Source organism: Apiospora aurea (assembly GCF_038362705.1).
Source record: "Apiospora aurea strain CBS 24483 chromosome Unknown utg000008l_segment0_segment0, whole genome shotgun sequence".
NCBI lineage: Eukaryota > Fungi > Ascomycota > Sordariomycetes > Amphisphaeriales > Apiosporaceae > Apiospora > Apiospora aurea.
This window is the reverse complement of record NW_027117395.1, coordinates 1,702,962-1,715,967: the sequence shown is the minus strand read 5'-3', so window position 1 is coordinate 1,715,967 and position 13,006 is coordinate 1,702,962. Positions and strand designations below refer to the sequence as shown.

Sequence of the window (13,006 nt, the reverse complement as noted above, 5' to 3'; positions counted from 1 at the left end):
TTGATTGAATGGTGTATGCAAATGCAAATGCAAATGCAAATGCAAATGCAGGGCAGGGAAGACTCTATATTCCTGGCCATTTCGGGCAACGGCATGTGGAGATTCGGGGGGGGGATGGTTTTCCAACGCGACCCGACCCTACACGCCTACGGCCTACCTACCGCCCACCGCCCACCCAGGCCAATTGCATGGGACGGATCAGGGAAGAGATGCGGCCTTCTCTGCCCTGCCTACTGCAAAAGCAACATCAACAATCAAGATCTTCGATTCCCCTCCGTCTCCCCCTCTCCACACTGTTGCCCTGAAGCCCACATCATGCACCGAACACCCAATAGATTGGCCCTCATGTCTCTGCCGAAGCCTCCCGTCACCTCTGATCGTACGGTTGATGGCACCTATGCCCACTGCATTTATTGAGCTAAAGGCAAACATTTGTGTAGAAAGGCATCGGTCCGCATTACGTGCATAGGTAGCAGTAGAAGGGGTGAAAGGGCGAAGGGACGAAGGGACCGGCACAGTATCATGAGTCTGGCGTGTCACGAGTATCACCAGTCTCTGAGAAGACGAAGAACAGGCTACACGCACCATAGGGCTAAAACAGGAAGGTCAGCGAGGTGAAGAAGAGGATGCGACACAAATCCCATGCCATGGAATAGCCCAGCAGGCATGTCCTCCTTCCTCTCCGACTACTGTGGTATGTATGGAGGAGAGAACGGACGGCGCATTGTTGCTTTAATCTCGTGCCTCTCGCTCTCCCCCCCCCCCCCTCGCACTGTATTCTGGCAGTGGTCGGTCAGCCAATCCATGCTCCATAACGCCTCAGCATGGAAGGTAAGCCGAGTTGCTAGAAGACCCGGACCCAGCTTTCGCCCATTGAAACAGCCCAATGGTGTGAAGAGGGCCAGAATTAACTGGGATGGCCAATGTACCTACATACCTACATAATGTAATCAAATTGCTACCAAGTAACAAGCGAGCGACATCAACAACAACAACAATAATAATAATAACACCCGCACTACTGCCCGGGTTCGTTGTTTTCAGCTACCTTAGGCCAACGCTCCGGCTTGTCAACGCTGTAACTGGGCTAATTGACCGCGGGAAAGCTGAAAACACAAGGTACTAACTACTACCTAACCTGATGCTACTGTCCTGTCGCCCGTCCTGCATTCCTGCTTTGTCCCCGGTTCAAGCATCTCTGCTTATCCTGTGCCTGGGTACCTGCTCGACCTTGCCGACTTGACCGTTCTGTTGTTGGATGCTGTGCTAGGATCCGGTCCTTCATTCGCTGCCGTGGGTTTCTGGTTGTTGCATACTACGGTGCTTGGCCTTAATTTCCTCGACTGCGATTCGCAGCATCGCATCGCATCTCCCGCATTTTGTTTCTCTCTGCCCGAGTCCGGCATTGATCCTTCTGGTTCCCCCTTGTTGTCGCCTCTCCTTCCATTCTATTGCATTGTAGACAATACCCTTTTGGAGCTATCACTTGTGTCCTTCTCCCTCCGGCCGCTTACTTACACGTTGGCATTGAAGCCCGAACTCGTTTTTGCAGTGCCCGGCGCGTCTAGAGCGGGCTGGTGGTCGCAGAGTTCAGTGCCTGCATATTTACAAATACAAAGCCGACCTAGTCAGCGGCCGACCTCGTTCAACAACAACAACAACAACAAGAGCACTGAGGAGGGGGGAAAACGGCCGAGCTCGCGTCGAGAGCCCTTGGGTCCAGAATTCAACGACGGCGAGACTGACTATCCGGTGCCCGTCTTACATCTTCGACACCGCATTTACGTTTACGAATTATCTGCCATAACGACGTCGATTTGCATCCCTCCGTTCGAACAAACTCTTCTGGTGTCTTCTGCCATGTCTTGACGAACAATGGTTACGAGAGCGTCGAAAAGCCTCAGCCACTTCTCCTTTTTACCTTTCTGCTGGCGGCTACTACTCCTCGCTTTAGAAGAACCCGGCTTGCAACATGCAGACTGTCCCTAGTGTAAGTCCCAGCCCGACCCCCGTTTTGCTGCGCAGCGCACATGAAGTCAAAAGCGCGCCGTCCAGCACTTTCCCCTGGAACAACCAACCTCGCCTACCCTGTCCCAGCACCAGCACTCAATCGGGCATACCAAGGCCTATAGCGAATCCTCCAATACTGCCCTCCCCCAAGACTGTTCTGTCTAGCACCGTTCCAATCGAGCGCCCTTACTGATTCGGAGTCTTTATTCTGCAGCTCATCGCATCCGGCACGGCCATCGCTGCGGCGGCAACGGGCCTCGTCTTCGGCCAGCCTGCCGAGAACTACACTTTTCAGACCCCGAGGCAAACCGCAGGGAAGCGGAAAGCATCCCACCGAGATTCGATATCACCCATATCACCCACCTTCCCTTTGCGTCCAGGCACGACTGGTTCCGCCTTGGGTGAATCGACAGCCGACCGACAGCAACATACCGCCCAGCTGGGCCCTAATGCAACCATACGGCCAAGGAGCTCGCAGCGGCGGTCAATTCAAAAGTCGTGGCGGCGCTCGTCCCTGAGGCAGAGTGACGCGGGATCCGGGACTGCAGCTACCGAAGAACCGCGAGATTCATTGTCGTCTTCCAATAGCTCTTGGATTCGGAGGCTATCAATACGACCCATGTCACAGCACGAAAGTGTGAAATCTAGCCTTGGGCCAGACTCTCCTTCTGTTTTCTCCTATGGATCGGGTCAACCAATCTTCAGGCAAACAAGTTCATCCTCCCGTACACCGAACAAGCTGGTGAAGAGATCTTCAGCAAACCATGGCCAAGGCTCGCCACTGGTGTCGCGAGGATCAAGATCACAAATGCCAACACTACGAAGGCCAGCGACGAGCCACCAAAGATCTGCCACCCTCCATCAGTTGACAGCTGAGGTTGCTACTCCCCCAGCCTCTAAATTCTCCCATGACTCCCGAGCTAGGCCCAGGGCGCAAACATTGGGTCTTCCAGCACATGAGCCTGCGCTCGATATTTCAGCGAATGACAATTCGACTTGGAGATCTTTCTTCCACGCACGGATAGCTAGGATTGCCGCCAGAGCATCACCAATCAGTCGCGATTCGCAGCCGGGCCCAAAGCGGATTTGCTTGGAGCGCGCATCCAGCGTCCAGGGCGCCTATCTCGTCTCACCAAGATCGGTGCTACAAGGCCCACCTCTTCCTCCTATGCAGGAATTATCGTGGGATGCTGACGTTAGTGAAGAGGCAGAAGAGAGCCCACAAAACTCTAACGAATCCAGACCCTCTCTCAGTGCTACGCCGTCCAAAACTCCCAAGCGCTCCATGTCAATGCATTTCAGCTCCCCCACCAATTGGATTTCTAGGTCAGGAAGTCTCCGTCGGAGGAAACGTTGTGCGATCGGTACGGGCGCAACGGATGAAACACTACGCCAAGTTTCTGACCCAACACCGACCACAGCGCATTCTGGCTGTCCCCAGGGCTCTCCCCATGTCGGTAGAGCTAATAGCACTGGCGGAGCGGGTACACCCAGCAGGGCCGAAACGGATTTGGCGGCTATTTTTCAGCCACCTCATCAGAGGAGTAACTCACCTCTCCCATCGCTGTCTAGACTGTCGAGCTTCCATATGGACTTATCCCGAATGGGCTCGCCCACGAACATGACGGCCCAATCCAATTTGGATAGTGAGCCAGCAAGTTCAGCGAACCCACCTACCTTTCGTGTGAACTCCAATGTTTCCCATAGTCGGACGTTAGAACGTGCATCCACCGTCGCAAGCTCGGACTACCACCGCGGCTTCACGTCCGGTGATGACGACGATACGGACTTCAAGACAGACACGCCATATGACTCTCTTCGGACTGCGGGATCGGGCTGCCGAAGGACACTGGACTCACCCGTAGAATCCATGTTCGATGAGTCTCCTCCGAGCACCGCTGGAAACAATAAGCCAAAGCGGCTCTCGATACAAGAAATCCTAGGGCCAACGTGTGATGGCGGCAACAGGATAATGGAAGAAGACGAGAGTTTACCCACACCGGTCGGCGCAACCTTCGACGAGGCTGAAACTCACTTTCGTCTTGCTAGCCTTCAGGGTGACGAGAGCTTCAAGTATGCACCTATCACTCCCGATCTCCCCCGTGTAAGCACTGGTACGGATTTCAGTCGACTCTCGTTTGACGAGGACGACGCGTTGGACTGGGCCCGGGAGGACGAGCATCCCGTCTACAACCACTTGTCGCCCCCAAGCTCCATGAACTCTCGGGGCGGTAGTCCCAGCTTGCGCATGGCGTTGGCTAGTATCACGGGTAATGCCGGTAGCAACCCCGACCTAACGCGCAATAATGAACGCCCAAGGAGTAACATATTTGACTGGGCTGAGACAGCCCAACACGATAAGCTTGAAGGGGATGGGCATTCGTCCCGGCCCAAGACCGTCCATGGCAAACAAGCGCTCGACATGAGAGGCGGCCGTATCCCAAGCCGGAAAGGGCCGGTGGCGGCACATATACGGAGTCAAAGCGTCCCTGCCGTGCAGGATATCATCGACAATTCAAAACCGAAGTTTGGCACCTGGGGCCTGGGCTCAAAGAATGTGAGCGAGGATTGGGATGAAGATTTCGAGTTTGAGGAGGACGCAGACGCAGGCTTTTCGGAAGGCGTAAAAACGGGTAATCGCCTGTCAATGGTTGTCCCCGCGTCCATCGCTGCGACCCAGCCTACAGTCAAGGCGCATTCTGGCCAAATTCGCGAACTGTCCCTTCTGGTCAATGACCTCAAACGACTCTGCCGCTTAGGGAGGGAGATGGATATGCTTAGTGGCTCATCCGCAACGTTGTGGCGAGAAGCGGAAGGTATAATAGCCCTGGCCTCCCCCGACGAGGACGATGCCGACACTTCAGCTACCAACGTGCAACTCGAGAACCTGGAGCCGCAACTTGCCGACGACCGGTTCATCGATGAAGGGTTTGACGGCAGCGCGCTCGAAGAGCAAAGCCATCGAGGCAAGATCTCGGATCAAATGAAGACAGCGGTAGTCAAAGAAAGGCCCGCGGCCCGCCGACGATCCGTTTTCTCGCCTGAGGACGATATCTTCGGGACCTTCCAACAATCCCAAGATGGGGCCTGCGAGTCCCCCAGCACCCCGGACACACAACAGGCGAAGTTGCCTTTCTCGCCGTCTTCTGTGGCCAGGTCTCTCATGGAATCCATGCAACTCCGGCGGCGAGAACCTACTGATGGCTCGGACGACGAATCTGCCAACGGGCGGCTGAATTTCGACACTAACAGTCTGAAAGAACTGGTCAAGCGAGCAGGCGACCTTAGAGATTCCCTCTCGGATATTGTGCGCAAGGCTGATCGTATAACGCAAACCCCGGCTCGAACTCCGCGACGGGACAGAAGCGAGAAGAACGAAGATGGGAGCCCAGCATTCACTCGCGTCTTCAACGATCCTTCGTCAAGTCCAGCAAAACGGATCCCCCACAGTCACAGCAGCAGTTCGGTTTTGAACGGGGGTACCATCAACACCCCATCGCCTAATGGGCTAAGCCAACGCCTGCAAATGATGACGGTGAACTGAGGCTGTTACTCACACCCTAATATATACTATCCTCGTCTCCTCACCGACGCCCGCCCGCCCCCTTCGCAACCTCTGTGCGACCCCTCGCTCTCCGATGAGCTTTGTATATGTACACATACCTGTTTGATTTGCATAGCGAAGGTGGTTCCTCTTTTGCGAGAAAAGACATGCATCGAAAGACAACCCTCTGGGTTGGTGTGGGGGGCATGACGAATAGATGCAACGCCATCTGGAGGCACGAGAACCTGGCATTGCTGATGGTAGTGGCTGACTGGGGGCCTGTCCTGCCACATCACCTTGCCCGAGCGAGCGACTCTGGATAAAAAGACGTTTTGTCGTTTTCTCTTGTTTTGAAAGACGATTTTACGAGCAAGACTTAATATGAAAAACGAAGACCACGATGATGGCACATGTGGCCGATCTGGAGAGGCTGTCCAGGTCGATGTCGAACGAAGTACGCCCGTTCTTTATAGAGATTCGGAAAGCTTACGAGTACGAATAATGACAATTCTTTCCCCTGCCGCTCCCTTTTGCTTCCACTCAAGACTTGTTAAAATCTCGTGTGGGCAATCTAATCTGGGAGAGGGAGGGACAGAGGGCAAACCATCATATGTCCGCCGAAGAAGAAGTCTTGCGCCAGCCCAGCCCATGTTCCTTCTTAGACGACGCTAGAATTATGAGTGATGAAGTTGCATCTTTTTTTGTTTTGCTTCATCATCTTCATGATAAGTTCGTTGTCAAGCATGCATTTGTTTGTTTGTCTTGTAAAGCCCAGGCCAAGCTTGGCATGGACCTGGCGGCCTAGCCTATGGCATGCTGTATATAATACTACATGGGCGGCCGTCCAAGATGCGGGCGAGACCAGGCCAGGCAACGTTGCCATGAAGGAAGGAAATGTTGTTGAGTAAGGACGAGAAAGGTATAATGGAATGAAGAAAAGAGGATGAGGAGCGAAAGAGAGAAGACGAAAAGAAAAGCACGATAATAACCATGCATGGCCTATAAGGGAGGTGTTTGATGTGTTTTCTTTTTGGCCTCCTTGGAGGGGCTTTTTTGGTCGTGGTTTTCTCCTATGTGGGCTCAGGAAAGGGGAAGGAGTTCTTGCCAGATGGTTCACAGGGAAAGGGGCATTGTTCGCATTTTCTTCTCTTTACTAGGGCAAAAGAAAACCAAAAGCCTTGGGGCACATAAGCATACAGACACATATGGCATAGGGGAGGAGGAACAAGATATTGAACAAAAGGCCTTCAATGGCATGATGTCTTTACTCAAACATCCAAACGATTTGTTTTCGAGCAGATCCATAAAGTCAATAAACGAGTATCTCACTCTCGCATGCCATGCATGTTCTTGCTTACTCAAAACAATACGTGGATTTTGACAGGTTCGACTGCAGCTGTGTTCACGCAGGCGAGGACGCAATGTCCTGGTCAAAATCGCATGGGTAGACTGGTAATTGTATGATGGTCTATCGCTTTTACCAAATGTTCAGGTGTTCTACCTGTACGTGCCCGCCTACGGCCTAATGAATCGAAACGCTCTCTATGTTTCAACGCTAGACGGAGTACCGTATCCCGAGTCCTTCCTGTCGTGTCCCTGAACGACCTTGGTGTCCTGTGGAGCGTCTTTTAGTACAGATGAACTGCCCCCGTCACTGGGGTCCTTGTCCGTTTTCGTCTTCTTACTAGTGCCGTGGCGCCGCTTGCTCTTCGTTTGCTTCTCTGGTTCCGACTCGGATGCCGAGCCTGATTTATCGTCTTCGGAGCTCGACTCAGAACCAGAGCTCGAGTTGTGTGCGGTGGATGACGACTTTGCCGACTTTGTTTTGCTTTGCTTCTTCTTCTTCCCGGCCTTTGCGTTTTTCTTTTTCTCTTCCTTCTCTTTTTTCTTCCTTTCCTCCTCCGCCTTACGCTTGTCCTCAGCATCCTTGAGTTCCTTTTCTTTGCGGTCCTTACGTGTCTGCTCTATGAACTCTTTGGCCTTGTCGATAGCGAGCTGGGGGTTCCGTTTATAGCGCATCAGATGGCCCTGTAACTCGGCAGGGCTAAACTCATGAGCCGGGATTCTGGAGGCGAACTCGAGGGCAAGCGCGTCAATGCGAGCCTTATCAGCGGCGCGATTCTTCGCCTTCTCCTCGATCTGGGCTTTTTCGACTTCAGGGTCCATGTTGATAGGTGCGACCTGTGGGCTTTCATCGCCTTCCAAACGTGCAAAGATGGCACGAAAAATGGACGCGGTCATATCCGCATCAGCCAATCCAAACTCGACAATCATGTCCACACGGCCCGGCCGAATCAATGCCCTATCCAGCTTCTCGAGATGGTTTGTCGTCATGATCAAGACCCTGCCTTCTTGAGACGCCACACCATCCAGGATATTCAGCAGTCCAGACAGTGAAAGGCGGCCGGGAGGAGCAGGGGCAGCACTGACAGAGGCTTTGTTCGTGTTGCCGTTGCCGACCGAGGTCTGGCCAGGCTCGAGGGGTTCGGGGGCAGCAGCTGCATCGGTGTCTTGGGTCTTGTCATCGTCACGTGTATGCGTAAGACCAGCGCTATCGATATCCTCAAGAAGGACAACGCAGCGGCGGGGCGATTCTGCAAAGAGCGTTGCCAAGCTCTCCTCGTTCGCAGTGATGGAGCTGAGACTGACGATGTAGATGCGCATCTTGAAGAAGCCTGCGAGTGCCAGGGATAGGGAAGATTTGCCCGTTCCAGGGGGCCGTACAGGAGGTAGCCACGGCGGTAGGGAATGCCGCGATTAGCATACCATCGCTGTGTAGACGGCTGCAGATAATCCGTGACATCTTCGATGAGGTCCTGTTTGGTCTTCTCGTTGAGAATGACAGTCGAGAAGGGACGGCTGACGCGACTCATGCATCGCTGCCACTGAGGCTCGGCGGTGCTGGAGCGAGTGGTGCCGCGATAGATGAGCGTCTTGTGCTGGTCCTTCTCGAGGTACTTTTGACGGGCCTCGTGGATCAGTTCCTTGAGGATCCAAGGGTTGCGGCCAAGGCAGGAAACGGATATATCTTCCCTTTCGCTCACGAGCATGAAGGAGTTCTGTTCCTTGTTGGCACTCCGCCGGAACAGGAGCAGGCGCCCACGATACCAGAAATAATGACTGCCGAAGGAGGGAGTGTAACTCAAGGCCTTCTTGCTCTTATCCGAGGCATTGCTGCCGACGGCATCATCGTCTTCGTCGTCCTCGTCGTCCCAACGAAACAGATGCCATGAGCGTGAGCTCAGGTCCGTGTTGACAACGAAGCGTCGTGATTTCTGGGCGAAAGTCTGGTTGGCGACCCAGGCCATCAGAATGTTGTAGATCTCGTCATCTGTCCGGATGTCGACGGTAGACATGAAGTGGTTCTCGAGCTGTTCCCAAAGGTGCTGGCTGGAGTAGTTCCACACCAGTATGAGAGCGCCGACGAGGATGACAAGGGGGGATGTAGAGGTTCAGGTTGATGTGCAGATACTTTTGGACAGCCGCAGCCAGGACGGAAAAGCCTGGGAAGAGGAAGTCCAACATGACGAAAGGCTGGGGGCCGTCAGCACCCGCGGGGGCGGCCGAGGCCTGGTCCCAGGTGGCATGGGAAGAGAGGGTGGGACTGGCCATGGTGAGAAGTGATGCTTGGGGTATGAAGATAGACCAGAGGATGACGGACGGCCCTTATATAGAGAGGGCAGGGTTGGCTGTACCCGTCATCGTCATCGTAGGCCTATGCATATGCACCTGCCTGTGTCCGGCGTGCTGTGTCGGTACCTACTTGGCGCGGCTCCTTGCACAGGGACTAAGAGAGCAGAGGCGGCCAAGCCCACGCACAACATGCATGGCCTCCCGTGAATAGGCACTGACGGTGGGCGGTGGGCCGTGGGCCGTGGGCATTAGTGTAGGTAGGCAGGCACCTACAGTAGGTACATAGGCAGAGGAGGATCCAACCTTCCTGTTCCTCGGAGTGCATGCCCGCTAGACGACGCTCTTGCCGAATGACTGGCGATGGCCAGGCACCGATGGGTGGACAGTGCGTGGCTTAGACTGGAGCTGGCCAGGCAGAACCAGGCAGCTACGGGTAGGCGCATATCATTACCTAGGGCATCTTTTGATGTACTTATTAACCTACATACCTTAAGTGCGGCAGGTAGTAGTCAGTCAATGAGCTTCTGTCATTCCATGAAATGCTCTTTTGCCCTTTCAGCCAATCGACAGGTCCACCGGGTGGGTCAAGACATGATGTGGCTGGGTGGTGTGGCTCATCCAGCCTGCCGTACGTCCCGTGTCCCGTCCACCACCATTGATTCCTACACCGAACATTATCAGGTACCTTGTTGTCTAGCGCCCAGCGGAGCCGCTGCTGCTGTGCGTCTGCCTGTCGTACACATCCCCCTTTGTCATTCGCACGCTTAGCTGCTCTGTAAGCCGGCAGATGCAGAATCCATCCACACCTGCGGGTCTGGGGAATGGATCAAGCACGATGCATCGAATGCGGCCCAGCACGGAGTGTTGTACGATGGACACATGAATGGAAACTGGTGATCGATAATCAACTCGTTGAATCCCAGAGTGTGTGATGTCGGAATAACACATGGGTACATTGTTTTTGGAGTTGCTCCTGTAGATACCTAGCGAAACGATAGTAAATGGACCAAGAAGTCAACAACTCCGAGTGCCAGCCTTCGCCAAGGACTTGGATATGACCTGGACTCCTTCAACGCCGTAGAACTTTCATACCAGCCTTGAACAGAAAGCACTTGTAAGCCCGTACTGGAGAGAAAAAGAAAAGAACAAGCGAAAAAGAGAAGCATCATACCAGACAAGCAGAGCAACAGAGCAGAAAGGGGGAAGATGGCTGTGCACTACACAAGCCCGGAAGAGCTTCTTTCCTCCTTATTCGTTCACCAACTCCACAGTCGGTTGCCGGTACCTCTGTCCCGGCTGCGGGATCGACCACATCGGATCTGGCGCCGCCACCCTCCGCGGTGGCCCGCCAACACAAGGAAGGGGCGCCGAAACAGGCACGCCGTATCTCGGACTGTCACCACCACCATAACCGCCGCCGCCGCCGCCGCCACGACCGCTCGGCTGAACAAAGCCCGCGGGTCCATACGGACTGCCGCCCATGGGCCCTACCGGACCACCAGGCCCATACCCGAACCGCGTCGGCGAGGAGCACCGACTGCTCCCGCCATCATCGCTTTCATCATCACTGCCGCTGTCGCTGCTATCCGAGTCCCACGACGCCGGCGACCGGCCACGGCTCCGGCGGCGCTTGCTGCCGCCCCCGCTCGAGGAAGAAGACGAGTGGTGTCGGTGGTGATGCGAGTGCATGCTGCCCCTGCCGCCCGAATGACCCGCGAAGGGCCCGCGCACAATGTGAGCCATTATGCGGAGGGCCGGGTTGTCGAATTTGTCGACGCGTCGGCTCACGCTGCCGTTCGACCCGTGCGAGGAGGCCTTGGAGTAGCGAGACGAGGAGGAGGGGGAGTGGCTCCCGGAGGAGTGGCGACTCCGGCCGCCGCCACTGCTGCTGCTGCTGCTGCTGCTGCTGCCACAGGAGCGCGAAGAGCCGGAACCGGAGGAATAGGACGAGCGGGAGCCGTAGGAAGAACGTGAGTACAGGGACGCGGCGTCCGAGGAGCGATGATGGTGACCACCCATTTTGTATGTGTCAGGGGATCGGCAACCAAGAGATTCTTATGACGAAAGGGGCTGGTGGGTTCGCTCAGACCGTTGAGATTTCGGGTCAGCCTCAGCGATGGTGGGTGTAGTAGAAAGAGCAAGTAATTGGGGGCGTTCAGGTTAGGGGTGACGGTGTGCCGCCCTAGCAAGCCCGTGCTCGCTTCTTTGCCCAGTGATACGATGTATGACTCTGTAGTTTTGTGAAAGATGACACCCTTGGCTCCCCGGGGCCCAATCAAGGTGTTTCTCCCGTAGATCTAGGTAACTTATACTAGGTGCACTACCGGCCTGGACGCCTTCTTGATGAGCATCACAAGGACATGAAGTGGGCAGGGATAGACAGTTGAAAAGGAGGCTGGGGAGGGCAAACATAAGATTCTCTCGATAACAGGGCGAGAGACAGAGCCTCTATATATATGAGCCGTGTGTGTTTCCCTGTCCATGCCATGCCTCCTCTGCCCGCTCCTGGTTCCATTGTATCTACCTGCAACCGCTGTCTCAAACAGAGGGCATGCGCACGGTGAGTATGCGGAAGCAATCAGAGCAGAGCCTCACACCTGTTTGTGTTCTTAGGTGTGCATTTTCGAATCTCCCACACACACATACATCAACGGGGCGGGTACTCCAGACTCGAGGGCTGCCCGTCCATTCGCATTCTTTTCAAGATGTTGGGTCGTGTACGGCAAACCAGACACGCAAGCGGCTCGCGAGCCTCGCGAGGCAACCAACTAATCGCCCAAGTGTAGTGAAGCCTGGTCGCGCTTGGCACCAACCCGGTCAGGAGCCAAACGCGTCCCTACCCAAGCAATTTAGCTGGGCGTGGGAGGCTTGCTTCACGCAGGTGGGCTGTGTTCCCGAGTGAGGGGTTTGGAGTAAGCCTCGCCCGTGTTTGCTGAGGCTTCCCCCGCCTCCCCCAACAATGGCAACATTTCTTCGGTGAACCAACACCAGAAGGCAAAACCATCTGAGCAAGGGTAAGGTCTGGAGAATGGGCCATCCTCGGAGAGAAGAGTGGCGTGCCACCTCAACCAAGTACAACCACACTGGCCAATAACTGGAATCTTTAGCAATCGTGCCCATGCAGCTTTCGCCCTGTTTGTCAGTACGTCCCGACCGAACTGCCCGAGTATACGACAGGTGCATGTAGGCCTGGTAGGACACATCTGGTTGAGCCTCAATTCGAGGTTGACAGGAGAAAGAGTTACTCGGGCCAGCGGATTAGGGGCTACATTTGGGGTAGGCCAAGCACAAATCAGTCCCGATTCACGTCCTTTTTCTTCTTCTTCGCAGTGTGCGTATATCATTGATCTCATTGGCATAAATGTTGTTCCATTTGTCGGTCCATACCAAACATACGATCGAAGCGAGTGACGGTCGAGTACAGCTACCGTTTCCGATGCAGTGACTTCACCAGACTCCTTGTACCGATGCGCAAGCCCAAGAGGGCCATATATCCATTCTACTTGTGCTGCAGGCTTCAACAGCGACCAGACCATACCGGTTCCGCGGCTAATTCAACACCAGAGAGTCCTACCATGACAAATCTTCGCTCAGAATGCTTCAGTATCTCGAGTGGATGCACTGTAGGTCGAATCATCCCCCAGTGATCGAGAGAAGCCAGCCAGCTCCATTCGAGATGGTGCCGCCCGCGCGACACGAGACGTCGACAGTAGCTTGATAGCGATCGAATAGGTGTAGCCAGGTGAGATTATACTCTTGCCCTCGCCCCTATTCATACAAGTTCAGGGGGCATAGGCAGCAACGGCCGCCGCCATTTCC

The 13,006-nt window shown here is 54.7% G+C and overlaps 3 protein-coding genes across 3 annotated transcripts; 1 reads left to right on the top strand and 2 right to left on the bottom strand.

Annotated features, from left to right (window-relative positions):
* Positions 1–1,972: 1,972 nt before the first annotated feature.
* Positions 1,973–5,554, top strand: PG986_011992 (uncharacterized protein; the record flags this gene model as incomplete). Its single annotated transcript, XM_066848214.1, has 2 exons — positions 1,973–1,990; positions 2,225–5,554. The coding sequence occupies 2 exons, from the start codon at positions 1,973–1,975 to the stop codon at positions 5,552–5,554; spliced, it is 3,348 nt and encodes a 1,115-aa protein (XP_066694910.1).
* A 1,542-nt stretch (positions 5,555–7,096) lies between these two features.
* On the bottom strand, positions 7,097–9,166 carry PG986_011991 (uncharacterized protein; the record flags this gene model as incomplete). Its single annotated transcript, XM_066848213.1, has 3 exons — positions 7,097–8,229; positions 8,292–8,944; positions 9,027–9,166. 3 exons carry the CDS (start codon positions 9,164–9,166, stop codon positions 7,097–7,099), a joined length of 1,926 nt encoding a protein of 641 aa, XP_066694909.1.
* Positions 9,167–10,435: 1,269 nt separating this feature from the next.
* Positions 10,436–11,206, bottom strand: PG986_011990 (uncharacterized protein; the record flags this gene model as incomplete). Its single annotated transcript, XM_066848212.1, has 1 exon — positions 10,436–11,206. The coding sequence occupies one exon, from the start codon at positions 11,204–11,206 to the stop codon at positions 10,436–10,438; it is 771 nt and encodes a 256-aa protein (XP_066694908.1).
* Between the last annotated feature and the right edge of the window lie 1,800 nt (positions 11,207–13,006).